Here is a 27,901-nt window from a genome sequence, read left to right as displayed (position 1 = left end):
TTTTCGTCTTTTTAAAAAAATCATTCCCGTTCTAGAGCGAGATTTGCCCTGTAACTCTTTTTAACCCCATTCCCCCCCCCCATTAAGGTCCCTTCTACAACATTCGTAGCTCTTCAGACCGGAAGCCGGAGCAGAAAAGTCTTCTGTCTCGTCTCTATGGCCGCGCGCAGAGCCTGACGGGATACCGGAGGCTTTCTTTCCCCCCCCTCCTCTTCTTCCGGCTCCCTGTCTCCTTTTGGGTCGTCATGGCGGCGCCCGTCCATCCGCCGCTGCTCGTTTTGTCGCTCCTGCTGCTCCTCCTTTCTTGGCTTCCCCCGCCGGCGGGCGCCGTCTACGAGGACCAAGTGGGCAAGTTCGACTGGTGGGTGAACCTCACTCAGTAACGAGAGTGGGGAAAGGGACCCCTGGAGGTCATCTAGCCCAACCCCCTTTTGCTCACACGCAGGAGGACCTGTACTTGGGATTCGAACCGCCGGAACTGCCGACCTGATCGACAAAAAAAAAAAAAAAGCTCAGCCTCTTAGCCACTTGAGCCACCTAAGAAAGGGCAGCGCCGTCGGGGTTGGCCTGCGGAACTCCCCGCCACTTTTAGAAAGGGATGCAGGCTCTGCTGCTTGCTTTATTGGGGGGGTGGGTGGGAGGGTGAGAAGGAGGGCGATTAGTGGCGTGGATAAAAAAAGCAAACAAACAATCCAGACGTGGCCGAAATCGGGCTTTCAATGAGGGGGCTTCTGGGGTTGGAAGGCAGCTGGCTTTCTCTGAGCTTATTTGCCAGGGCTGATCATAAAAGGAGAATTATTTGCAGCTCAGGGTTGACATGATGAGGGGTTGGGGGGTGGTCCTCAGTGCTCTCTTGAGCAGGGTTTTTCTTGTAGACGTTTCGTGACCCAACTAGGTAACATCATCAGTGGTTAGTACAAAAAGGAAGGGAGGGAGGGAGGAAAAGAAAGAGGAGGAGGGAGACAGGAAGGAAGGAAGGAAGGAAATGAATTGGTAATACAGAAGAAGGGAAGGGAAGGGAGAGGAGAAAGGAACGAAGGAGGGAAGGAAGGAAAAAGAAAGGAAAAAGGAAGAAAGAAGAAAGAAAGAAGAAAAAAAAGATTTGCAGCTCAGGGTTGACATTAGGGATCTTTGGTGCTCTCTTGAGCGGGGTGGTTTCCTTGCAGGCGTTTCATGACCCAACTAAGTACCATAATATCATCAGTGCTAGGAGGGAGTGGGGGTGGAGGAGGAGGAAGAGGAGGCTGTGAGATCCTAGGTGCTCTCTGTGCTTGGCAGTTTTCTTGCAGGTGTTTCATGACCCAACTAGGTAACTTCATCAGTGCTAGGAGGGAGGGATATTTGTAGAGTGGAGGAGGAAGAGGAGGACTGTGGGGTCCTTGATGCTCTCCGAACATGGCTGTTTTCTTGCAGACGTTTCATGACCCAACTAGGTAGTCTCATCAGTACTAGGGTTATTTGCCGTATGCTAAATAAATCACTGAGCTAAGGTAATTTGCCTTGGGGGGGGCTTGTGCTTTGTGGAGTGAGACGAGTGTATAATCTTACAGGTATTTAAGATTTTCGGGTTGTAAGCTTCTCACTGTCATTCTGTAGTAAGATAGGCGAGCCAATAAATTTTACAAATAAATAGAAGTTGAGGAGGGGGTGGCAGGACTATCGTGGCCAATGGGGAACAAAGACGAGGGTTGCACCCCAGGACCCCATATTTTCCTTTCAATGAAAAGAATATCTCTAACATCCCCCTGTTTATTTCAATTTATGACTGCAGGAAGCGTGCGAAATTTCAATTTTTCTTTCCATGTATTGCAGGAGGCAGCAGTACGTCGGAAAGCTCAAATTCGCCTTTTTGGAAGCCTCCCCCGCCTCCAAGAAGCTGATTGTGGCTACGGAGGAGAACGTGGTGGCTGCCCTGAACTCCCGCAGTGGTGAAATCCGTGCGTGTCTTTTGGGTTCCCTGCTTAGAGCGTCTCCTGGGGGAAGCGAAAGGGCCTCCCCCCCAAATGAGGAAGAGCGCTGCCTCTGGCGTGGGTGCAAGGCCTTTTTAAAAGGTTGATCTGGGTTTTATTTTTCCCCTCCTCCAGTGTGGCGACATGTGGACAAAGGGACTCCTGAAGGGGCAGTGGATACCATGCTGATCCATGGGCAAGGTGAGGAAGGGGGTGGTATCCTGGTAGTGTTGTGGCCCGCCAGCGGTCTGTGCAGCTAGTAGCTGATTCCGACAGCGAGGAGGCTGGTGTGGTGCTGCGCCAGCAGCCTGTGCAGCTGACACTCGATGCTTTTTTTTTTCAAGAGGCAACCGGACTTTCTTGGTTTTTCTTTAGAAGACGTTTCACTTCTCATCCAAGAAGCTTCATCAGTTCTGACTGGAGGATGGTGGGGAAGGGAAGGATTGATACTCCTTGCAGACAGCTGGGCATTTGCATCCTTTTTAGAGAGCCCTTGAAGCCACCTGGAGAACCTCAGAATCACCTGAGTGCAAATGGGTGTAGAGCCTCCTTGGAACTGCTGAAAGGACAAATTTATAGACTGGAGATAGGTGGTGTCGTATCCCACCCCCTCTGTTGAGAGAGGGCTGTTCAATTTTGACATAAATGCCCTCTCTGACCCGTCTTTCAAACCAGCCGTCCTCTTTGTCCAAAATGAGGATTTTGCTGTCTTCAAAAGAGCAGCTTTTGTCTTTTAAATGCACTGATGGACTGCTGAATCTTGTCCTGATGGGTTTGTTCTGCTATGCTGAGCCATGCGTTTGTGAAGTGGTTGTTTTGTTTCCCCAAATGACCAGCTTGTTTGCAAAGAGTAAGAATAAGAATAAGAATAATTTTATTTCTATACCGCCCTTCTCCCGAAGGACTCAAGGCGGTGTTCAGCCTCTTAAAAACACAAGACAACATCAGTTAAAATAGTTTAAAATTATTAAATAAATTCGGCTCGATTTAAAACCCCAGGAATTTAAAACCCAATTTAAAATTGTTATGTTGATAGACCAGCCTGGCGGAGTAGAACTCCTTCCCTTCCCCACCATCCAAGTCAGCGCTGAAGAAAGCTTCTTGGATGAGAAGCGAAACGTCTTCAAAGAAAAACCAAGTTGCCACTTGGAAAAAAAGCACATTTGGGACAACCGATGACCTGGATGACTGAGAATCTCCCATAGCCATTTAGCAACAAGGTTGTTAAGTGAATCTGGCTTCCCCACTGACTTAGCCACTAGTAGGTTGTTAAAAGGTGATCCCATGACCCCAGGAACATTGCAACCATCAAAAATACGAGTCAGCTGCCAAGCATCTGAATTTTAGTCACATGACCATGGTCATAAGTGGAAAAATCATCGCAAGTGCCATTGTCACTTCGAGCGGTCGCTAAATGAATGGTTGTAATTCGAGGACTACCGTAACGTCGGTTTCTTGATTTTTGGTTTTCGCTCGCAAGTTGAAAAATGTCTCCGAAAGACCCGCATTTTCAGCATTTGAGAAAAAAATCTGGAGAGGGACGGTTTAACCTGGCCAATCCCACAGAGGATGAAGCACGCTGAACTGTATTTTCCGTGCCTGTTTTCTGCAGATGCCATCACGGTTTCCAACGGGGGTCGTCTCCTGCGCTCTTGGGAAACCAACATTGGTGGCCTGAACTGGGAGGTTTTGATGGACGCCGGCAGGTGAGTCTTTTAGAATACTGGAATACTTAGAATCACTTGGAATTCTGCATCCAGTTTTGGTCGCCATGATGTAAAAAGGATGTTGAGACTCTAGAAAGAGCACAGAGAAGAGCAACAAAGAGGATGAGGGGACTGGAGGCTAAAACATATAAAGAACGGTTGCAGGAACTGGGGATGTCTAGTTTAATGAAAAGGAGGACTAGGGGAGACATGATAGCAGTGTTCCGATATCTCATGGGCTGCCCCAAAGAAGAGGGAGTCAAGCTATTCTCCAAAGCACCTGAGGGCAGAACAAGAAGCAATGGATGGAAACTAAGCAAGGAGAGAAGCAACCTAGAACTATGGAGAAATTTCCTGACAGTGAGAACAATTAATCAGTGGAACAACTTGCCTGCAGAAGTTGTGAATGCTCCAACGCTGGAAGCTTTTAAGAAGAGGTTGGATAACCATTTGTCTGAAGTGGTGGAGGGTTTCCTGCCTAAGCCGGGGGTTGGACTAGAAGACCTCTAAGATCCCTTCCAACTCTGCTATTCTATTCTATTCTATTCTATTCTATTCTATTCTATTCTATTCTATTCTATTCTATTCTATTCTATTCTATTCTATTCTATTCCATTCCATTCCATTCCATTCCATTCCATTCCATTCCATTCCATTCCATTCCGTATTTTCTATTCTATTCTATTCTATTCTATTCTATTCTATTCTATTCTATTCTATTCTATTCTATTCTATTTATTCCATTCCATTCCATTCCATTTATTCCATTCCATTCCATTCCATTCCATTCCATTCCATTCCGTATTTTCTATTCTATTCTATTCTATTCTATTCTATTCTATTCTATTCTATTCTATTCCATTCTATTCCATTCCATTCCATTCCATTCCATTCCATTCCATTCCATTCCATTCCATATTTTCTATTCTATTCTATTCTATTCTATTCTATTCTATTCTATTCTATTCTATTCTATTCCATTCCATTCCATTCCATTCCATTCCATATTTTCTATTCTATTCTATTCTATTCTATTCTATTCTATTCTATTCTATTCTATTCTATTCTATTCTATTCTATTCTATTCTATTCTATTCCATTCCATTCCATTCCATTCCATTCCATTCCATTCCATTCCATTCCATATTTTCTATTCTATTCTATTCTATTCTATTCTATTCTATTCTATTCTATTCTATTCTATTCTATTCTATTCTATTCTATTCTATTCTATATTAGGATTAGTTTCAGTAATGAGTAAAGAAATCCATTTTTTTAAAAAAAATTAAATTCTTAAATTAAGCTTTCAGGTGGCTAGTTTGGTGGGAGTCCAAGACGCTGTGAAGTATGTGGCCGTTTTGAAGAAAAGCTCCCTCCTTCTACATTATCTCTCCAACGGTTACCAAAAATGGATAGAACATTTGCCAGAAAGGTGAGTTGATTTGGTGACTAAAAAAAACAAACAACAACAACAGCCTTTAATCCTAACCGTAACCCTACTCATTTTTATAAAGCAGAAATATTCTGTTGTGTTAGCACATTCTTTGCACTTCGGTTAAGTTTTTCTCCGCGACAGGCAATAGATTGCAGATTGTCCTTGTTTAGCGACCGCCTCATTTAGCGACCGTTCACAGTCACAGCGTTGATGGAAAAGTAACTTGGAACTTTACAAACATAACTTGGGCAGGACAAAGAAAGCCGAGTTAAGATCGTAAGCACCGTTCCAGTTTCAGTTTAGTGACTGCTTCACTTGACAGCTGAATGACCAGTTCCAATTGTGGTCACTAAACAAGGACTGTTTACGGATTGTAAACAAGCAACCTTAAGTGTCTTCAGTGTCAGGGTTCCGAGTAACACCCCCAATGAAAGAAGACTCCGAGGCTTGAAGTTCCTCAAAGTGCCATTTTATTAGAGATGTCATATTGGCACATCTGGGAAAACCCGAATCTGAAAGCTTCCAGGTTTTCCCCACCCAAAAGAAAGTCCAAGTCCCTTCCCCTACACCCACATGTCCATCACATGGTCCAATCAAAGCACCGTCCCAACTGGAGATGCTTCCCAGCCATACCCCTCCAGGTGCAGGGCAGAGTGGCCTTGACTCTCTGAGAAAGGAATGTTATTTTGACTACATATCTCCCCAGCTCCATACAATCCCCCCTCCCAGTTTCCCACAGTACTAAATGTGGCAGGCCTGAAGGCCCAAGGCAAAAAATGGCTTCCGGGCCTGACATTCAGAGCTGTCTCTCTCTCGTTCTGTGTATTTTATATCAATCCTTAAGAATGATTTCATTTTGGCCCGGAAATTTGAGGAGTTTAGCACCTCGTGAGAAAGACGGCAAGACGTCTTAAAACAAGACAACACGATAATACTAATTCGCACCTCTGCTTTTCCTTATCAGCGAGATTGTCCAGTATCAGCTGGTCTATTCCCACGGAACAGGCGTGGTACACGTGGTCGGAATTTCTCCGCAGAGCCACCTCAGCATCCTGACTTTCAGCGTTGAGGATGGTGAAATGACGAGACAGGTGAAGCAAAAATTTGGCTTTCAGCGGGATTTCCTTCGCCAGGTTGGCTGGGGGGAAGAGAGGGAAGGGAAGGGAAGACCGTAATTTTGCAAAAAAATGTTTCTCTTATGGTAAAATTACGATGACGGCAGTATTTGTGGTGCACCTGTGCCTTTAAGCAGGCCGTTAAATTTTCTGCCATGTGGATTTGCCTTTGCTGGCCTGAGATTCATCTCTTTGCTTTCCGTAGATCAGGGTGGCAGCTCCCTGGTTGAGGAATCTAGCTGGGACTTGCAACATCGTAGAAGAAGCCACGCTGGTGTGTGTGAACCCATCCACTCAGTCTCTTTACACCTTGTCTCTGGAGGCAGAGGAGGAGATGAAGGAGGTTCCACTGCAGGTGAGAGGGGTCCAGAAACGAGCTGGCCTGTCCTTTTTGGCAAAGCTGAGAGGTTCTTCTGACTTTGTCGTTCAATGACCTCATAATCCCTTGTGGGGTGGAGTCTGGGCAACTGAATGGAGCAGAGTGATTTACTGGCCGGATGCCCTTCTTGTTGCCAGTACGGAGTTTTAGTCAGCAGATATATATATGCTAATTTTTCCCAGAGAGAGAAATATCAGCCTCTCTACTTAGGATCGAACTCACAGCCTCCTGATTGTGAGGCGAGAGCTCCATGTCAGGGTTCCAAGGAACACCCCCAACAAAAGAAGACTCTGAAGATAGAAATTCCTCGAAGTTCCATTTTATTAGAGATGTCACGTTGGCACATCTGGGGAAACCCGAATCTGAAAGCTTCCAGGTTTTCTCCACCCATAGAAAAGTCCCAAGTCCCTGCCCAGTACCCACATGTCCGTTACATGGTCCAATCAAAGCACCGTCCCAACTGGAGATGCCTCCCAGTCACACCTCTCCAGGTGCAGGGCAAGATGTCCTTGACTCTGAGAAAGGAATGTTATTTTGACTACATATCTCCTCAGCTCCATAAAATCCTCCCTTCCCAGTTTCCCACAGCACTAAATGTGGCAGGCTTGAAAATCCAATGCCCAAGATGGCTTCCAGACCTGACACTCCATCTCTAGACCACCGCATCACTGAGAGGTTCTTCTTGAGTCCCTTTCCCAAAATCTCTCCTTGATTTTTTTATCTGCCATGGAGCAACAAGCTGGAACTCGATCCTGGAACAGGGAAGTGCCTGTTCCTTTCAATTGTGGCCAGCACAGTTATAATGCCCAAAAATGTACCGGTTGTTTTGAGTTACACTTCCCCAAACCACGAAGCAGACTCCTTATCCTGACAAAAAAACCCTTTTTATTAAGTGACTGTGAATTCCTCTCATTCACGTCCAGCAAAAGTCTTTCAAGGGAGAATTTACAGTCCTTAGCTGGCTTGGAGAGCTGCCAGGCCGATATCTTCAAAACTTGGCAAGGAGTTTCAGAGAGTCACGAACCAATTAAGCGAACCAATTATCTCCTGCAAACTCCCCTCCCCTTTTGGTCCTCTTTGATTCCCTCTGGGAGGGACCATTTATCATCCACCTGTGGCTTTACTCCTGAGTCGCCCCTTGTTCTTTAGCTGTTCCCTTCGTCTGGCAACTCTGTGCATGCGCACACTGGGAACAAGCTCCAGCTGTTCCTCTGCCTCACTGATGTCTGACTCCGAAGGCAGCTGATAACTGTCAGACGGCCCTGGCCCCCTCTCTGCCTCCGACGCAGAGCCCTCATCAGAGCCTTTCCCAGACTCCAGGACTGGCCCAGGTTCCTCCCCAAAACCTCCTCACTGTCCGAATCTGCTGCCAGGTCCGGTGCCCACTGGAGGGCCACAACACAGGTGTTGACTTCCTCTCTTCCTCTATCTTGACTGATCTGCCTGGTCTTTTTTTTCCCCCTTCCTGCAGTCTCTCGGCCTGGAATTTGCGGACATTTCCGAGGCTCGTATCCTGTCCTCCCAGCCGAACCCAGCCAGAGCTCCCCGGCCTCAGTTCTTCCTGCGTCTGTCGCCAACCCACTTCGCTCTCTTGCAATATCGGCACGGCGTCCTGAGCCTCCTTCGGAATTTCCCGCAGGTGAGGACCAAAAAGGGAAGTTTCCGATCACCTGAGTTTTGACCTTCCTCCACCCTTCCCCTTCAAGGCAGGTTGGGTGGAAATAAATACCCAGCGAGTGAAACTTTGACAATCTCAGTGCTTTTATACCAATGCAGTGGTGGGTTGTTCCCGGTTTGCACCGGTTCGCAAGAACCGGTAGTAAAAATTTGTAGTAGTTCCGAGAACCGGTAATAACATTGGCTGGCCACGCCTCTGAACCGGTCCTCGGCCCGGTCGCTGCTCGCTTACCCTGCCTTTTTTTAAAAAAAAAACTTTTAAAAGCATTTTTTCTACAACCTCTTCGGCCGAAAAAATGCTTTTAAAAGTAAAAAAAAAAAAAAGCCTCTGATGATCCCGCGGTTCAGCTGGGATCGTCAGAGGCTTTTCAAAGCATTTTTTCTACAACCTCTTCGGCTGAAGAGGTGGTAAAAAAAATGCTTTGAAAAATCTCTGACAATCCCAGCTGAGTTGCCTGATCGGCAGAGGCTTTTCAAAGCATTTTTTTCTGCATCCTCTTAAGGTTGTAAGGCCATTCATGTTAAAGGTTACCCAACTAAGTATTAACTGACATGGGGGTCATTTCGGTATATCTCGTTTTTTTCTATGGTGATCATTTTTGTAGGTAGGTAGGTAGAGAGAGAGAGAAAGAAAGAAAGAAAAGAAAAAGAAAGAAAGAAAAAAGAAAGAAAGAAAAAGAAAGAAAGAAAGAAGAAAGAAATAGATAGATAGATAGATAGATAGATAGATAGATAGATAGATAGATAGATAGAATTCTATATTGGCCAAGTGTGATTGGACACACAAGGAATTTGTCTTTGGTGCATATGCTCTCAGTGTACATAAAAAGAAAAGATGCATTCGTTAAGAACCATAAGATATATCTCGTTTTTTCTATGGTGATCATTTTTGTAGGTCGGTCGGACGGTCGGTCGGTCGGTAGGTAGAGAGAGAAAGAAAGAAAGAGAAAGATAGATAGATAGATAGATAGATAGATAGATAGATAGATAGATAGATAGAATTCTATATTGGCCAAGTGTGATTGGACACACAAGGAATTTGTCTTTGGTGCATATGCTCTCAGTGTACATAAAAAGAAAAGATGCATTCGTTAAGAACCATAAGATATATCTCGTTTTTTCTATGGTGATCATTTTTGTAGGTCGGTCGGTCGGTCGGTAGGTAGAGAGAGAAAGAAAGAAAGAGAAAGAAAGAAAGAAAGATAGATAGATAGATAGATAGAATTCTATATTGGCCAAGTGTGATTGGACACACAAGGAATTTGTCTTTGGTGCATATGCTCTCAGTGTACATAAAAAGAAAAGATGCATTTGTTAAGAACCATAAGATATATCTCGTTTTTTCTACGTGTTTCACTTTTCTTCTTTATCCTGTCACTGCTATTCTAACAGCAAATCCTTCATAAACGTTATTGCATTACATTCCTGATTAAATTATCTTTCCATCGATATATAATTTTATGGTACTACTCCAAAAAAAAAAAAAAGTGATGTTATTAGCTAGTTTTAGAAAATAACACTTTTCCCAAACGGTTTCCACAATTATGGCCATGACTGTAGATGTTTTCCTAACATCTTTTCTAACCACATGTGTATTTTGGCCCAATTTCTTTTTTTGGTGATCCATTCACTATTGATCTCTCACCGTCTTTTTCCAGGCCAGCCTTGTGACTTTTGCAACTACCGGTGAGAAGACAGTGACGGCTGTCCTTTCATGCAAGGGCGAAGGGGTAAATATATATCAATGCATGAAATGGGTGTGGTTTTTTGTTTTTTTTTACAACGACCCTGTAAGGGAGGCCTCTATCATCCCTATGTTGCAGCAGCAGGAATACTAAGAATTGAGGCTCTTGGCGACTTTGGGAAGCAAATAATAATCTAATAAATAATTCCTGTCCGTTCACAGTTCTTGGATGTGCTGGAAGATTCTGTGTTAAAAAGGCAGAATTGATAAGGCCACCAAAACAGGGTCTCAAGCAGCCATTTGGAAAGGACATTGTTCTGTCCCCCTTCCTCACACAGGCAAACGTAATACCAAGCACGCCTGCCAATATTTTATTAGGTAAACAGATTAGAATTCTTGGCAGACCAAGGTTTTGGCAGCAAACTGCCGAATGCCTGCCAAGACCGTTTTCACTCCCATAAAGCAGAAGAGGACTTATCTTCAGTCCATTCCAGGAGCAACAAATGATCCACGAGACAAGAGTTTAGTCAATGTTCAGTCCAAAATATATCCAAGCCGAATTTCAGAGATCACGATGTGACTTTCAGGGTTTAACTTTGTCCGTCACAAAGCCTGAAGAGCAATCCCACCCACTTTTATTCCTGGTGGGGCGTGGCTCCGTGACTCAGCTCAATCTCTGGCCCTCCCACGCCTCTTCCGTTGCTGCGCACGCTTCTCCCGCCGATGCTGCCTGGGATCAAGCCAGGATTCATCATCCTCACTCCCTATCAATTGGGTGCTTCGATATGCCTTCCTCCTGGCCCATCCCAGGCTGTTCCTCCTGGCCTTTGGATGGAACCTGAGGCATTGCCAGAGAGGAGGGTTCTGGAGAGGGAGGCCTTGTCAGTTCCTCCCCATCACCTTCTGAGTCCTCTTCCTCTGTCAGGACAGGCTCGGGAGTCGGGGTCACAACAGACATGCTGGACGACGGAAAAAACTTGTTGCCTCTGATTTTTAAATGGTTCTGAATCTCACTTGGTCTGGATAGCAAAGGAAGCCTGAAGCCTTTTTAAATCTTTGTTATAACAGAGTAACAGGAAGGGACCTGGGAGGACGTCTACTCCAATTTGCTACTCAAGCAGGAAATCCTATACAATTTCAGACAAATGGTTGTTCCCAGCCTCTTCTTAAAAAGAGATTTCAAGAGGCTGCTTGAAATGGCGGGTGCTTGTTTGAATCCAAAATGCCTTATTAAATTTTTCGCTTCCCTGCAGTGACCGTATTTTTCGGAGTATAAGACGCTCCGGAGTATAAGTCATACATCAGTTTTTGGGGAGGAAAACAAGAAATAAAACAAATTCTGCCTCTGCCTACCAGCATCCATCGGTATTCATCTGGCTGGCGTCCTTGCAGCAAACAGCCTGGTCTGCTTCAGCACGTTATTGCAGCCTGATTTAGCATGAACAGCTGATTGGCGGTTGGATCGGCCTCCCGGAATACCGCCAATCAGCTGTTACAGGCTGCGGGGATAGCCAGAGCTCATCGCTGCCTCTGCGTGTCACGTTTTCAGCCTCTGCACGCTCCGTTTTAGACCCGTTCCACGCTGTAGGGATCGCCAAAGCACATCTCCGCCGATCGGTGCGTTTTCGGCCTCCGCACACCCCATTTTTGGCCACCGCACGTCACATTTTCGGCTGCTTCCGTCGCCGCCAATCCCCGCCACCTGAAACCGGCTGAAAATGCGGCACACGGAGGCCAAAAACGGGGCGTGTGGAGGCCGAAAACGCGATGCACGGAGGACAAAAATGGCCGAAGTGGGGGGGGGGGCGGCGGGTGGGCAGGGCTTCGGCAACATTCAGTGTATAAGACGCGTCACAATTTTCACCCACTTTTAGGGTGGGGGGAAAAGTGCGTCTTATACTCGGAAAAGTACGATAACTTCCATTCTTGTAAGAAGTGGAAGGCTGTTTTGCTCTGTTCATTCTCTCCCTCCAGGAAGGCCTCTCTTGCCCCGCCCAGTCCTACACCGTCAACTTGTACCTGGCTGAAACCGGGCAGAGACTTCTGGACACCCTCATCACCTTCACTCTGGAGAAAAGCAGCATCAGGCCTGAGCAGGTAAACGGTTCTTCCGATGAGCGAGGTTTTGTTCTCAGCCTGCGGCCATTGCTCGACGCGGGTATTTCTCACATGCTTTGGGGATCCCAAGCCTCCCCCCCCCGCTGCATTCTTTTAAAATCAAACATCCCTGGCTTTGAGAATGCCCTTGGTCTTGGAGTCCTAGTGGACAAGCATTTAAATAGGAGCCAGCCGTGTGCAGCAGCTGCCAAAAAAGCCAACACAGTTCTGGGCTGCATCAACAGAGGGATAGAATCAAGATCACGTGAAGTGTTAATACCACTTTATAAGGCCTTGGTAAGGCCACACTTGGAATCCTGCGTCCAGTTTTGGTCGCCACGATGTAAAAAGGATATGGAGACTCTAGAAAGAGTGCAGAGAAGAGCAACAAAGATAATGAGGGGACTGGAGGCTAAAACATATGAAGGAACTGGGTATGTCTAGTTTGATGAAGAGAAGGACTAGGGGAGACAGGATAGCAGTCTTCCAATATCTCAGGGGCTGCCCCAAAGAAGAGGGAGCCAAGCTATTCTCCAAAGCACCTGAGGGCAGGACAAGAAGCAATGGGTGGAAACTCATCAAGGAGAGAAGCAACTTAGAACTGAGGAGAAATTTCCTGACAGGGAGAACAATTAACCAGTGAAACAACTTGCCTCCAGAAGTTGTGAATGCTCCAGCATTGGACAGTTTTTAAGAAGATATTGGACAACCATTTGTCTGGAGGGTTTCCTGCCTAAGCAGGGGGTTGGACTAGAAGACCTCCAAGGTCCCTTCCAACTCTGTTCTATTCTATTCTATTCTATTCTATTCTATTCTATTCTATTCTATTCTATTCTATTCTATCCTATCCTATCCTATCCTATCCTATCCTATCCTATCCTATCCTATCCCCTCTTCTCTTCTCTTCTCTTCTCTTCCCTCTTCTCTTCTCTCTTCTCTTCCCTCTTCTCTTCCCTCTTCTCTTCTCTCTTCTCTTCCCTCTTCTCTTCTCTTCTCTTCTCTTCTCTTCTCTTCTCTTCTCTTCTCTATGCTATGCTATTCCACTCCACTCCACTCCACTCCACTCCATTCCATTCTATCCTATTCCCTCTGCTCTTCTCTTCCCTCTTCTCTTCTCTTCGCTATGCTATTCCACTCCACTCCATTCCATTCCATTCCATTCCATTCTATCCTATTCCCTCTGCTCTTCTCTTCCCTCTTCTCTTCTCTTCCCTCTTCTCTTCTCTCTTCTCTTCTCTTCTCTTCTCTTCTCTTCTCTTCTCTTCTCTTCTCTTCTCTTCGCTTCGCTTCGCTTCGCTTCGCTTCGCTATGCTATGCTATACTATGCTATTCCACTCCACTCCACTCCACTCCATTCCATTCCATTCCATTCCATTCCATTCCATTCTATCGCTCATCCATTTCTTCCCTTTGTTTGCAGCTCTTCATTCAGGTCTTTTTAAAGAAGGACGACTCCGTTGGGTACCGCGCCTTGGTGCAAACGAAAGATCACCTCCTCCTGTTCCTGCAACAGCCAGGTACCCCTCCGAGTGCAGAGTGGGTGCGCCTCCCTTCGTGGTTCCCTCTGTTTGGGCCCGACGTGGGCCAGAGCTTCGTTAGGCCTTCCTCCTCCTCCTCCTCCTCCTCCTCCTCCTCCTCCTCCTCCTCCTCCTCCTCCTCCTCCTCCTCCTCCTCCTCCTCCGTTACTCTGCCCTCTGGGAGATTCCATCAACAGCTAAAAAGAAAAAAAATACTTTTTTTTTTCTCACTTAATCTCACTCTTGGCAGGAAAAATTTGGTGGACCCGGGAGGAGTCTCTGGCCGAGGTGGTTAGCCTGGAGATGGTTGACCTGCCCTTGACAGGGGCCCAGGCTGAACTGGAGGGCGAATTTGGGAAGAAAGCCGGTAAGGATGGATTAGGATGGGGTGGGGATGGGGGGGGAGAGAATTATTTTGCCAAGATGGCTGAGGCGAACACTTGAAAAATAAACCTGGTGTTTATCTCTGGGTGGTCTATTCTGCCCACTGCAATCGGACTTGGATTGTTGCAGGGGTGAAATCCAGCAGGTTCTGACAAACTGGTAGTGGAAATTTTGAGCAGTTCGGAGAACCGGCAAATACCACCTCTGGCTGGCCCCAGAGTGGGGTGGGAATGGAGATTTTGCAATATTTTTCCCCCAGGAGTGGGGAGGGAATAGGGATTTTGCAATATCCTTCCCCCGGAGTGGAGAAGGAATGGGGAATTTGTACTATCCTTCCCCTGGAGTGGGGAGGGAATGGGGATTTTGCAGTATCCTTCCCCTGGAGTGGGGAGGGAATGGGGATTTTGCAGTATCCTTCCCCTGGAGTGGGGAAGGAATGGGGAATTTCTAGTATCCTTCCCCTGGAGTGGGGAGGGAATGGGGATTTTGCAGTATCCTTCCCCTGGAGTGGGGAAGGAATGGGGAGTTTGCGGTATCCTTCCCCATAGAACCAGTAGTAAAAAAATTTGGATTTCACCACTGGATTGTTGCCCTCGTTTGATCAGGAGACACAAGGACATCTCGGAAGGAAGGAAAAAAATATATCCACAAATACGTTTTGGCCTTGTGTGTGATTTGTGCTGCTGTGTTCAGGGTTTTTGTTGTGTTTCGTTGTTTGTTTGCTTTTTCCACTCCTCCAAAGACTCAAATGTTGAATTGTTTCCTGGTTTGTGTTTCCTTTTTTTGCTGCCTGGAAATCAGCCATTCAAGGTAACCCGGCATGTCCAGTCTCCTGTTTTGCTTGGGTGTGTTCTGTGAGTGTGTGAGAGGGGGAGGCACACTGACCCCCGGGGCCGTTTTCTGATTTTGGAACGATGCCCCACGTGGTTTGGCCTGATATCTGGGCTCAGAAACCTGGAAATAAACCTTCCAGCTTATTATTAGAGATTATTGTTTTTCTTTCTTCTCCTTCTCTTTCTCCTCCTCCTCCTCCTCCTTCTTCTTCTTCCTCCTCTCTTCCTTCGTCTTCCTTCCTTCTTCTCCTTCCTTCTTCTTCCTGTTCTTCCTCCTCCTCTTCCTCCTCCTCCGCCTCCTCCTTCGTCTTCCTTCTTCTCCTCCTTCCTTCTTCCTCTTCCTCCTCCTCCTCTCTTCCTTCATCTTCCTTCCTTCGTCTCCTTCCTTCTTCCTGTTCTTCCTCCTCCTCTTCCTCCTCCTTCTCCTTCTTCGTCTTCCTTCCTTCTTCTTCTCCTTCCTTCTTCCTCTTCTTCCCCCTCTTCCTCGTTCTTCTCCTTCGTCTTCCTTCCTCCCTTATTCTTCTCCTTCCTTCTTCCTTCTTCCTTCTTCCTCTTCCTCCTCCTCCTCATTCTTCTTTTCATTTTCCTTCTCCTCCTCTGTCTTCCTTCCCTCTTTCTTTCCTTCCTTCCTTCCTTCTTCTCCTTCTTCCTTCTTCCTCCTCCTCATTCTTCTTCTCATTTTCTTCCTCCTCCGTCTTCCTTCCTTCCTTCCTTCCTTCCTTCCTTCCTTCCTTCCTTCCTTCTTTCTTTTCCTTTCTTCTTTTTCCTCCTCCTCATTCTTCTCATTTTCCTCCTCCTCTGTCTGCCTTCCTTCCTTCTTCTCCTCCTTCTTTCTTCTTCCTCCTCCTCCTCCTCATTCTTCTCATTTGCCTCCTCCTCCTCCGTCTTCCTTCCTTCCTTCCTTCCTTCTTCTCCTCTTTCCTTCTTCTTCCTCCTCCTCCTCCTCCTTCTCATTTTTCTCCCCCTCCTCCGTCTTCCTTCCTTCCTTCCTTCCTTCCTTCTCCTTTTTTCTTTTAATGAGTTTCCAGGCCTTTTCGCAAAACACCTTTCAAGGATGAACTTAAAATTTTACAGGAAAGGAAAGCTTTTTTCTCCCCACTGGGGACCATCAGGAAGAAGGAAGAATTTTGCTCGGGAGCCTTTCCTTAATCGTGGTTCTCGGTGGCGGCTGCTGCTGCTGCTGCTTGTTTTCCCAGATGGCCTCCTGGGCATGTTCTTCAAACGTCTGTCCTCTCAGCTCATCCTGCTCCAGGCCTGGACCGCTCATCTCTGGAAGATGTTCTACGACGCCCGGAAACCCCGGAGCCAGACGAAGAACGAGTTCAACGTCGATAACTTAGCCCGGGATGAGTTCAACCTACAGAAGATGATTGTGATCGCCACAGCTTCTGGAAAGGTGAGTGGGAAGGACTGTGGTTGCTCGCTTCGCCGGATAGTTAGAGGTCGTGGAAGTAACCCCACACCAGCAGGTCAGCAACCTCCCACTCGTCTTCAGAACCTGGTAGACTGCTCCTGCAGGTGGGAGGTGCTATTCCTCACGTCGATGGTGAGAGAGAACGTAAGGAGAGTCCTGTTTATCGTCATCCTCTTTTTAACGACCCCATAATCCCTTGCGGGGTGGAGTCTGGGCAATTGAATGGAGCCGAGTGTTTTACTGGCCGGATGCCCTTCTTATTGCCAGGGCGGAGTTTTATTCAGCAGATATAATCTCAGTGTGCCCAGAGAGAGAGAAATATCTGCCTCTACCTAGGATCGAACTCACAACCTCCCGATTGTGAGGCGAGAGTGCCACCTCTAGGCCAATGCACTGCTCATAAAGGAGAGTCCTGTTATCTGAATTTAAAGCGATGGGAGTCTTCGCTTTGTATTGAAACGGCCTCAAACCCGGTTGCCAGGAGAGGAAACCTTCAGCCCATCAGGCAGAGTCCCAATGCCAGGGTGGCTTTGTGGTTCCCAGGCAGCTCTACTCTCCTCCTCCACCTCCTCCTCCTCCTCCTCCTCTCCTCCTCCTCCTCCCCCCCCTCCTCCTCCTCCTCCCCTCCTCCTCCTCCTCCCCCCCTCCTCCTCCCCTCCTCCTCCTCCTCCCCCCTCCTCCTTCTCCTCCTCCTCCTCCCCTCCTCCTCCTCCTCCTCCTTTCGATATCCCAGGTGTCTCCTAAGGACAGCTTAATTCGGAGATTTTTTTTTTTCCCCTCTCCTTTCCAGCTTTTCGGAATAGAGAGCAGTTCGGGGACGATCCTATGGAAGCAGTTCCTTCAGGACGTGCGTCCCGGCTCTTCCTTTAAGCTGATGGTCCAGAGGACGACGGCGCATTTCCCTCACCCCCCACAATGCACCCTGTTGGTGAAGGACAAGGTGGGTGCTTCCCCTCCCGCCTTCTCTCCTGAGTAGAAGAGGAAATGAGCCGCAGTGGGGCAGCGGTTAGAGTGCAGTACCGCAGGCTACTTCTGCTGACTGCAGTTTGGCAGATCGAATCTCACCAGGCTCAAGGTCGACTCGGCCTTCCATCCTTCTGAGGTCGGTCAAATGAGGACCCAGATTGTTGGGGGCAAGTGGTGTAACCCGCCGGCGGCCAGCAGAGTTGGCAGTAGAGTCGGACAGATTGGGGAGGAATATGGGCCAGTCCTGGGGGCTGGGGAAAGCTCGGACGAGGGCTCTGCGTCGGAGGCAGAGTAGGAGTTAGACAGCAGTGAGGCAGAGGAACAGCTGGATCCTGTTCCCAGTGCGCGCATGCGCAGAGCTGCCAGAAGACAAAAACAACTCAGAAAGCAGGGTCGACTTGAGAGTAAAACCACACCTTGGAGATGATAGGCCCCTCCCATAGAAAAAACAAAAGAGGAGCGAACAGGGAGGGGGCTTTTGCAGGATACAATTCATTTGTTCCGTGACTCTGTGCCAAGTTTTGCCTTGTACTGCGTATGGAAACTTAAGTTACCTGGCAGCTTTCCAAGCGAGATAAGGTCTGTGTTGATAAATATTCCTCTGAAAGACTGTTTGGACAAACCTTGCTGATTGTGAATGAAAGGAATTCGCAGTCGTGTAAATAAAAGAGGTTTTGCCGAGACCGAGACTCTGCTTCCTGCTTTTTAAGGGAGCCTAGTCAGAACAGCAAGAGGCTGACTCTGTAAACTGCTTAGAGAGGGCTGTAAAAGCACCGTGAAGCGGTATAGAAGTCTTAAGTGCTACTGCTAAGTGCTAAAGAGACCGGGTGGGAGAGAAAGGCTGATGGTCCATGTGGGGGAGGAACGCCGGGGGAGCAGCCTTCTTTGATCTAAGGCCGTGGTTCTCAACCTGCGGTCTCTAGGGGTCCATAAAAGCTTGGAAAAAAATATCATGATTTACCGTATTTTTCAGAGTATAAGATGCACCTCCCCTCCCTAAAAGGGGGTGAAAATTTAGGTGCATCTTATACACCTAAGTATGTAGCTCCGCCCACCCACTGGCCCCCACCCTTTGGCCTCTGCCTCCCAGCAGTTTACCTCCTTGCAGCAAACAGCAAGAAAAAACAGCTCCTTTCAGCTTCAGCACAGCTTAATTAGCACAAGTTGATTGTTGGATCGGCCTCCTGACTCTCAGCTGTTTCAGGCTGCCGGGATTGCCATGGCCTATTGCTGCGCGGGCCTCTGCTGCTTGCTGCAAGGAGGTAAATTGCTGGGAGCAGATTTTTTTTTTCTTGTGCTAATCAAGCTATGCTGAAAACGAAACTGAAAGTAAAGCAGGCTGTTTGCTGCAAGGAGGCAAAATTGCTGGGAGGCAGAGGCAGATTTCTTTTTCTTGTTTTCCTCACCAAAAAAAGGCAGGTGCGTCTTATAGTCCGGAGTGTCTTATACTCTGAAAAATACGGTAAATCTTGAGCTAAGTCTCGGGGGTCCCTGGCCACAAAAAGGTATTTAAAGGCCCACGGGGAAAGGAAAAGTTTTGAACCAATGGCCTAGGGTGTTTTAGCCCCCACTCAACCTCTCCCTGCTGCCTCCCGTTCCCCTCCAGGAGTCGGGCCTCAGCAAACTCTATGTCTTCAACCCCATCTTCGGCAAATGGAGTCAGGTGACTCCCCCGGGACTGAGCCGCCCCATCCTGCAATCCATCCTGCTTCCCATCATGGACCAGGATTACGCCAAAGTTCTGCTCCTGATTGACGACGAGTACAAGGTGCCCCCGTCCCCTTCCTACAGCCTTGGGGAGGGGGGGGGACGGGTGGGTGGGTGTCGTGGTGGCAGGATTCTTCTGGAGAGGCCTGTTAAGGAATTCATGTGCACAGGAAAACGATTGAGAGTAGTTAGGAAGTAACACAGCCAACACACAGATTCACTGAGTTGTGTTTACTTTCAGGAAATAGTAATAAGGCCCAGTCCAATAAACAGTCCAGGTCATTCACATATAAAGCAGTAGATGGTTAAACAATAGTCCAGGGATAATTTACTTATTTATTTATTTATTTAATTTTTTAATTTAATCCAATAACAAAGTCTTCTTACCAGTTGTTGTAGTCATACACGAGTTGCAAACAGTAGCAAACACAGCAAACAGCAGTAAATAGCACACAGCAAACAGCAAAGAGCATCAAAGAGAAACAAACTATGTTTCTAGCTCCCTCTTAAGGACATTGGCTACAGAGCCAACCAATCAGGACACAGTATGATGCAATACAGCAGTTTTAAAGCTATATTGATGGTTTATATATTGCCAACCCAACAAGGTAGGTAAAATCATTTCCTAACATTTCCTATTTGCTCCCCCCCCCCCTTTTAACTCCCTCCGGCAGGTGACGGTCTTCCCGGCCACCAAGAACGTCCTGCGGCAGCTGGAAGAAATGGCCCCCTCCGTCACTTTCTATCTGGCGGACGAGAAACGGGGGAAGCTGATGGGACGGAGGCTGAGAAGGGTACGGCTTCTGGATTCCCAAGCAGGGAGGCGGAGCGGGGGGGGGGGGGTTGTCAGTGAATTGGAGTGGAGGGGGGCATAAGATTTCTTCTTCTTTTTTAGATGAAGGGAAATTTTCTTTGCTGTTGCTTTGGTCTGAGCATCAGCCTACTAGGCTTTCAAGCATCAGTCCAGCCAGCCTACTAGGCCTGCCTGCCTGCCTGCCTGCCTGCCTGCCTATCTATCTATCTATCTATCTATCTATCTATCTATCTATCTATCTATCTATCTATATTTATCATCTGTCTATCCATCCATTTATCTCTATCATCTATCTATCTATCTATCTATCTATCTATCTATCTATCTATCTATCTATCTATCTATATTTATCATCTGTCTATCCATCCATCTATATCTATCTCTATCATCTATCTATCTATCTATCTATCTATCTATCTATCTATCTATCTATCTATCTATCTCTCTCTCTCTCTCTCTATCGTATCTATCTATCCATCCATCCATCCATCCATCTCTATCTTGTATCTATCTATCTATCTATCTATCTATCTATCTATCTATCTATCTATCTATCTAATCTATCTCATCTATCCATCCATCCATCCATCTCTGTCTTCTATCTATATCATCTATCCATCCATCCATCCATCTCTATCTTCTATCTATCGTATCTATCTATCCATCCATCCATCCATCCATCTCTATCTTGTATGCATGTATGTATGTATGTATGTATGTATGTATGTATCTATCTATCTATCTATCTATCTATCTATCTATCTATCTATCTATTCTATCTCATCTATCCATCCATCCATCCATCTCTATCTTCTATCTAATCTATCTCATCTATCCATCCATCCATCCATCTCTATCTTCTATCTATCTATATCTATCAATCTATCTATCTCATCCATCCATCCATCCATCTCTATCTTCTATCTATCGATCTATCGATCTATCGATCTATCTTTCATCTCTCCCACACACATCTATTTAATCTATCTATCCATCACCCATCCATCTACCCTATCTCTCTCTCTCACACACACAATCAATTTATCTATCCGTCCCATATCATCTCTGTCACACACACATCTAATTATCTATCCATCTGTCCTATCCATCCATCCATCCATCCATCCATTCATCCATCCAATCTCTCTCTCTCTCTCTCACACACACACACCTATTTATCTGTCTCATAACATCTTTGTCACACACACATTTAATTATCCATCTATCATCTATCAATCTATCATCCATCCTATCTATCCATCCATCCACGTTAGCTAGCATGTGGCTAGCATTTATTTATTTTAGCCAGCGTATGGCATAGAATACATGGTCGTAAAGATGGAGCACATCATACTATAGTGCATGTATAATGGAAATACGTAGTCGATTTTGCAAGGTGTGAGGAATTCAAGACGTTACGTTATAAAGTTACGTTTTGGAATACGCCGGTGGAGGAGAACGGAATAAACAGCTTCCACTAATGCAGAGGCTAAGTTGGGGGAGGTCACTGGCAGCCTCTCTGGGTCCAGACAGTGCTCGAGCACTTGGGAGGGGAGTTAGAGGGGAGAGTTGCAAGTCGTGAATCAGCCTTTGACCCACTGGCTATTCCCCACCCCCACCCCCCAGGATCTGGCAACTGAAGAGACTTGGGATGTCACTATCCCTCCTGATCTGCAGCGCATCGTGACGGTGAAAGGGAAGCGGGCCAACGAACACGTCCACTCTCAAGGCCGAGTGATGGGTGACCGCAGTGTCCTGTACAAGGTGAGAGGGAGAAAGTAAGCTCCCTTCTCCTCCTCTTCTTTCCTTCCTCTTCTCCTCTCCTATCTCCTTCTCTCCTCCTTCTCCTCTGCTCTTCTTCTTCTCCTTCCCCTTTTCCTCTTCTCCACCTCTTCTCCTCTCCTTCTCTTCTTCTGCTGCCCCTTCCCCTCCCCTTTTCTCCTTCCTCTTCTCCTTCTCCTCTCCTCCTCTTCTCTTCTCCTCCCCTTCTTTTCTCCTTCCTCTTCTCCTCTCCTATCTCCTTCTCTCCTCCTCTTCTTCTTCTCCTTCCCCTTTTCCTCCTCCTCTTCCTCTCTCCTCCTCCTCCTCTCCTTCTCCCCTTCTTTTCTCCTTCCTCTTCTCCTCTCCTATCTCCTTCTCCTCTCCTCCTCTTCTTCTCCTTCCCCTTTTCATCCTCCTCTTCCTCTCTCCTCCTCTCCTCCTTCTCCTCCCCTTCTTTTCTCCTTCTCTCCTATCTCCTTCTCTCCTCCTTCTCCTCTCCTCCTCTTCTTCTCCTTCCCCTTTTCCTCCTCTTCTCCTTCCCTTCTCTTCTTCTCCTGCCCCTTCTTTTCTCCTTCTGTTCTGACCTAGGCCTCCCAAGATCATGAAGCTGACTCCTCGTCCCGATAAAACCTCTTTTATTTAGATTAAAGGGAATTCCTCTCCATCAAAGTCCCGGCAAACAGTCTTTCATGAGATTTCACAACTATAGACCTTTATCAGGCTTGGAGAGTGGCCAGGCCGATACCTGCAGCAGCAATTACTTGGCAAGAAGTCAGGAACAGATATTCACCCTAATGAATTGAACTAATTGTCTCCTGCAAACTCCCCTCCCCTTTGCTCCTCTTTATTCCCTCTGGGAGGGGCCATTCACCGTCCATTCACCTGTGCCTTTACTTCCGAGTCGGCCCTTGTTCCTTAGCTGTTCTCTTCTCCTGGCAGCTCTGTGCATGCGCACACTAGGAACAGGCTCCAGCTGTTCCTCTGCCCCACTGATGTCTGACTCCGAAGGCAGATGATAACTGTTGGAGGGCCTTGGCCCCCTCTCTGCCCCTAACGCAGAGCCCTCATCAGAGCCTCCCCCAGACTCCAGGACTGGCCCATGTTCCTCACCAACCTCCTCACTTTCTGAGTCTGCTGCCAGCTCTGCTGGCCACTGGCAGGCCACACTACTTTCCTCTTCCCCTCTTCCCCTCTCCTATCTCCATCTCTACTCCTTCTTTCTTTCTCTTCTTCTCCTTCCTGTTTTGTTCCTCTTCCCCTCTCCTATCTCCATCTCTACTCCTTCTTTCTTTCTCTTCTTCTCCTTCCTGTTTTGTTCCTCTTCCCCTCTCCTATCTCCATCTCTACTCCTTCTTTCTTTCTCTTCTTCTCCTTCCTGTTTTGTTCCTCTTCCCCTCTTCCCCTCTCCTATCTCCATCTCTACTCCTTCTTTCTTTCTCTTTCTCTTCTTCTCCTTCCTGTTTTGTTCCTCTTCCCCTCTTCCCCTCTCCTATCTCCATCTCTACTCCTTCTTTCTTTCTCTTCTTCTCCTTCCTGTTTTGTTCCTCTTCTCCTCTTCCCCTTCTCCTTTCCTTCTTCTCCTTCTATCGCTCTCCTTCTTCTTCCCTTCCCCACTTTGTGCAATGGCTCTGAGCCTTTTGCCTAAGGAAGCCTGATGGGCTTTGTATTCCCCCCTCTCCCTCGCAGTCGCTGAACCCCAACCTGCTGGCTGTAGTGACCGAGAGCACGGACACCCACCCGGAGCGCTCGTTCATCGGGATCTATTTGATCGACGGCGTCACCGGCCGGATCATCCACTCCTCGGTGCAGAAGAAGGCCGAGGGGCCGGTGCACATTGTCCATTCGGAGAACTGGGTGGTGGTAAGAGTTTGCCCCTCCCCCAAAGCTTCAGCAACTTGTAGGGCCAAGTCATGAGAGAGAGGGAGAGACCCCAGGGACTTGAGAAATGTGGCTTTATTGTTAGAGACCCTCCTTCTCTCCCGCAGTACCTATATTGGAATGCCAAGGCCCGTCGGAACGAGTTCACGGTGCTGGAGCTGTACGAGGGCACCACGCAATACAACGCCACGGCCTTCAGCTCCCTGGACCGGCCCTACTGGCCCCAGGTCCTGCAACAGTCCTACATCTTCCCCTCCGCCATCAGCGCTATGGAAGCCACCATCACCGAGCGGGGCGTCACGAGTCGCCATCTGCTGAGTTAAGGAAGGGGGCCGGGAGAGGGAGGCCAGGTGGTGTGCCTTACACACACAGGCTCACACTGAGGATCCTTCAGAGGATTCGGACAGTGAGGAGGTTGGGGAGGAGCGTGGGCCAGTCCTGGAGTCTGGGGAAGGCTCCGATGAGGGCTCTGCGTCGGAGGCAGAGAGGAAGCCAGGGCCGTCTGACAGTTATCAGCTGCCTTTGGAGTCAGACATCAGTGAGGCAGAGGAACAGCTGGAGCCTGTTCCCAGAGTGCACATGCGCAGAGTTGCCAGACAAAGGGAACAGCTAAAGAACAAGGGTCGACTTGGGAGTAAGGCCACAGGTGGACGGTGAATGACCCCTCCCAGAGGGAATAAAAGAAGAGCAAAAGGGGAGTGGAGTTTGCAGGAGACAATTAGTTCACTTAATCGGTTCGTGACTCTCCGAGACTCCTTGCCAAGTTTTGAAGATATCAGCCTGGCAGCTCTCCAAGCCAGATAAGGTCTGTGACTGTAAATTCTCCCTTGAAAGACTTTGCTGGATGTGAATGAGAGGAATTCAGTGTCACTTAATAAAAAGGTTTTTTTTTGTCGGGACAAGAAGTCTTCTTCGTGGTTTGGGGAAGCCTAGGTCAGAAGAGCCGGTGGGTCCACCCCAGAGCAGATCGAGCCCTCTAGAGCTTCCTGTGTCCCTTGTGATGCCAAATTTGGATCGGGCACCATGGGCTAAGCTGGCAACTTTTACGAACTGCCACTCGCTCTCCCTTGGCGAATTCGTGCCTCTGCCTTCTCCTTGTCAGGAGAAGCAGCACAGGACTTTCTCCTGATTGGAGAACCATTTGTCTGAAATGAGATAGGATTTCCTGTTTGACCAGGGGAGGGTCGGACTAGGAGACCTCCAAGGTCCCTTCCATGATTCTGTCATTTTTCCTCAGTTTGTTACATTTTATGTCAAAGATTAAAAATACAGAATCCGGGGGGGGGGGGGGAACAAAATCAGAGGCGAAATGAAAGTAGACAAGAACATTTTTTAAAAATTGCGAATTAAAAGACACAAAAAAAACCTACATTATCCTCCCTGACAAATCTATTGCAACAATAACAGCTTCTCTCTTCCCCCCCCCCCACTACCCCCACAATTTCAAAGCATTTCCATTTTTCTTTTGGGCACAGTTGGTCTTCCCTCGGGAGCCATTTTGTCCCTCCCCAAGGCTTTGATGGATCCACGACGACCGGAAGTCCCCACAGAGCAAACGAGGTGAGGAATTTGGGGAGTGGGGGGAGATCCATCCACTGCCTAGCCCTGGGCAGAGGGGTTTTGCCTGGCCTGAATTGAACTTCCTTAGTCAGACCTCTCTGGCCAAGATTTTGTAAGGCTCGGGGGAGGGAGGGGGGTTCAAAAATTTTAGCAAGGGGTTCTCTGCCCTGTTGCTGGGTGGGCGTGGCCATGGGTGGGTGTGGCCTAGTCAACCACCTGCGCCAGGGTGGGTGGGTGGAGCGTTTTTGCCCTCCCCGGGCTCTGGAGGTTTTTCTCGGCAAAAACGTCCTCCCCAGGCACCGGAGGCCCTCTGGAGTTCCGGTCTTCCCAAACTTCTGGTAGATTTTTCGCCCTCCCCGAGCCTCCGCGCACCCCCTCCACATACCTGCATCCAAAACGGACCACGTGGGGACTCCTGGGAGGGGTGGGGCAGGGCGGGGCCAGCCAGGAGTGGGATTTGGCGGATTCTCCAAACTGCACAGAATCTTAGCTAGAGGTTCTCCCGAACCCCCAGCAACCCCATCCCTGATGTAAGGTTGCATAAGAATTATTACAAATTGCAAAGAGCAGTGGCAAAATAGCAAAAAAAAAAGGAGAATAAGCTAGGACTGAGATGTGGGACTGAGATGTTTTCCTGCTCATTTCAGGGAAGAAAACCTGATCCCTTATTCCCCGGATGTGCAAATCCACGCCGAGAGGTTCATCAACTACAATCAAACCATCTCTCGAATGAGGGGCATTTACACAGCTCCATCGGGTCTGGAGTCCACTTGTCTGGTGAGCTCTTCTTTCTTAGGCCAATGTTCCTTCAGCTTCGAGAGGGGTGGGACTTCAACTCCCAGAATTCTCCAGCCAAGCTAGCTGCCTGGGGAATTCTGGGAGTCAAAGTCCAGTCCTCTTTAAAGTTCCCAAGGTTGAGAAATGCCATAGACCAGTGGTGAAATGTAAAATGTGTTCTGTGGGCGTGGCTTGGTGGGGGTGGGGGTAATGTGACTGGGTGGGCGTGGCCAACTTTTATTTTTTACTTTTAAAACCATTTTTTCTACAACCTCTTCAGCCGAAGAGGTTAAAAAAAATGCTTTTTAAAGGCTCTGACAATCCCAGCTGAGTTGCCTGATCGTCAGAGGCTTTTGTTTTCTTTTAAAAGCATTTTTTTTTTGCTTTTAAAAGAAAAAAAAGCCTCTGACGATCAGGCAACTCAGCTGGGATCGTCAGAGGCTTTTAAAAACATTTTTTCTACAACCTCTTCAGCCTCTGACGATCCCAGCTGAGCGATCATCAGAGGCTTTTTTTTTTTTAACTTTTAAAAGCATTTTTTCGGCCGAAGAAAAAATGTCCAGGATGCGAGGGGTCTGTAGATATTTTCACAGCCCTCTTTTTGACTTGTGCAGTATACAGATCCTCAATGGAAGGCAGGTTGGTAGCCATTGTTTTTCCTGCAGTTCTGATTATCCTCTGAAGTCTCTGTCTGTCTTATTGGGTTGCCGAGCCAAACCAGACAGTAATGGAGGTGCAGATGACAGACTCAATCATTCCTGAATCGTAAACTGAATCAGCAGCTCCTTGGGCAGTTTGAGCTTTCTGAGTTGGCGCAGAAAGAACATTCTTCGTTGAGCTTTTTTTGATGACGTTTTTGATGTTAGGTGTCCCATTTTTAAGTCTTGAGATATGATAGAACCTAGAAACTTGAAGGACTCTACTGTTGATCCTGTGTTGTCTAGTATTGTAAGAGGTTTATTTATTCTTCTCTCCTTCAGGTGGTGGCTTATGGGTTAGACATCTACCAGACCAGAGTCTACCCCTCCAAACAGTTTGACGTGCTCAAAGACGATTATGATTACGTCTTGATCAGCAGCGTGCTGTTCGGGTTGGTCTTTGCCACCATGATCACCAAGAGGCTGGCTCAGGTGAAGCTGCTGAACCGTGCCTGGCGGTAACGGGAGAGATTCACGCAGACCCACCCTTGAGGGTGGACGGCCGAGCCCTCCACGAGGGAATCCCGGTGGATTGCAGCCTCATTTGAAAGGGGAAGGGGTGTCTTGCCCCTTTTCCCCTTGAAGAAGAACGAACTGTGGAACCGCGCTGCCTGTTGCCCAAACCCGTCTCCAATTCACTGTGGAAAATGAGAAATTCTCGAGAAACGGGAAGGTTCTGTGAAATTAAGCTGCTTTGAAAATGGTGTTTTTTTCCCCCTCGTCCTTCAATTTGCCTGCGCTGCAAAACTGCTTTGCTGTGGAACTTTCTTACAACGACCGTTTTCGACTCCTGAAGCCGTGATAAAAACATTGTCATCCTGTTTTTTCCCCCTTGAAATTTTAGCCGATTTAAGGAATTCAGCCAGATTTCTCTGCATAGCCTGTTTTTGTATCCTCTCTTTCCCTCGGATTTTCAACAGAAGAAAATGGCTGGGGTGGGGGGAAAACCCAGCCTTTTGAGAGAAATGTGTGAAACATCAGCTTGGAAAATGCAGATGATGAATCTGAAAAAAATAGATATAAACCGGGCAAAAGTGAGCCTGTTCAATCTTTAGTGTCTCCGGCAAGGAATTTCAAAGAGAGACAATCTGTCATTTCCCTGCATTGAATTTTTAAATTTCTTTTTCTTAATTGGCTCTTCTCCCCCCCACCCTCCTTTGTCTTATAGTTTCCTAATTTATATTGAATTTTTTGAGTCAGCCCAGATTTGGGTTATGGGAGTACTTGAAGCTCATTGAAAAAAAGCAAGTTTGACTTTGTAAATGAAACATTTTTCCTGAATGTGTGGGTTTTTTTTTTTTCTTTTTTCTCCTTACAGCTAGTGAGTGTCTTGCTAAGAGTCATCGGTCGGTTTATTTAAATTTATTCTGAAGAGGTGGTGGTGGGCAGAGTCTAAATCTGGAGTTTGCAGGGTAGAAATTGGCGTTTTCTGTCGGGGGAAAATGTGAAGTCAGACCCAATTCCCCCTGTATCCAGATCAAGGCGCAGCAGAAATAAAAGAAATAAGAGTGAATTTGCTTCTTTGGCTCCCTGGAGGTGTGTTTAACTGG

At 47.3% G+C, this 27,901-nt stretch overlaps 1 protein-coding gene across 1 annotated transcript; it reads left to right on the top strand.

Annotated features, from left to right (window-relative positions):
* The first annotated feature begins 212 nt into the window (after positions 1–212).
* Positions 213–27,868, top strand: EMC1 (ER membrane protein complex subunit 1). Its single transcript, XM_070955962.1, has 22 exons — positions 213–361; positions 1,813–1,937; positions 2,085–2,150; positions 3,562–3,655; positions 4,959–5,087; positions 6,055–6,181; positions 6,411–6,560; positions 8,056–8,223; positions 9,920–9,991; positions 11,920–12,042; positions 13,463–13,559; positions 13,810–13,926; positions 15,973–16,172; positions 16,981–17,130; positions 18,763–18,924; positions 19,538–19,657; positions 21,304–21,441; positions 23,125–23,298; positions 23,424–23,634; positions 24,792–24,876; positions 25,524–25,653; positions 26,634–27,868. Exons 1-22 carry the CDS (start codon positions 246–248, stop codon positions 26,811–26,813), a joined length of 2,934 nt encoding a protein of 977 aa, XP_070812063.1. The 5' UTR covers positions 213–245; the 3' UTR covers positions 26,814–27,868.
* The last annotated feature ends 33 nt before the right edge of the window (positions 27,869–27,901 follow it).

Source organism: Pituophis catenifer, unplaced genomic scaffold (assembly GCF_029215685.1).
Source record: "Pituophis catenifer annectens isolate HBS135680 unplaced genomic scaffold, rPitCat1.0.hap2 SCAF_18, whole genome shotgun sequence".
NCBI classification, from domain to species: Eukaryota; Metazoa; Chordata; class Lepidosauria; order Squamata; family Colubridae; genus Pituophis; species Pituophis catenifer.
The sequence above is the reverse complement of the archived record's forward strand: the minus strand, read 5'-3'. Positions and strand labels throughout refer to the sequence as shown.

Coding starts and splice junctions, on each gene's coding strand:
- EMC1 (XM_070955962.1), top strand. CDS start 246: ATGGCGGCGCCCGTCCATCCGCCGCTGCTCGTTTTGTCGCTCCTGCTG. Junction 13,927..15,972: donor CGAATTTGGGAAGAAAGCCG/GTAAGGATGGAT, acceptor TTGTTTTCCCAG/ATGGCCTCCTGGGCATGTTC. Junction 16,173..16,980: donor TCGCCACAGCTTCTGGAAAG/GTGAGTGGGAAG, acceptor TCTCCTTTCCAG/CTTTTCGGAATAGAGAGCAG.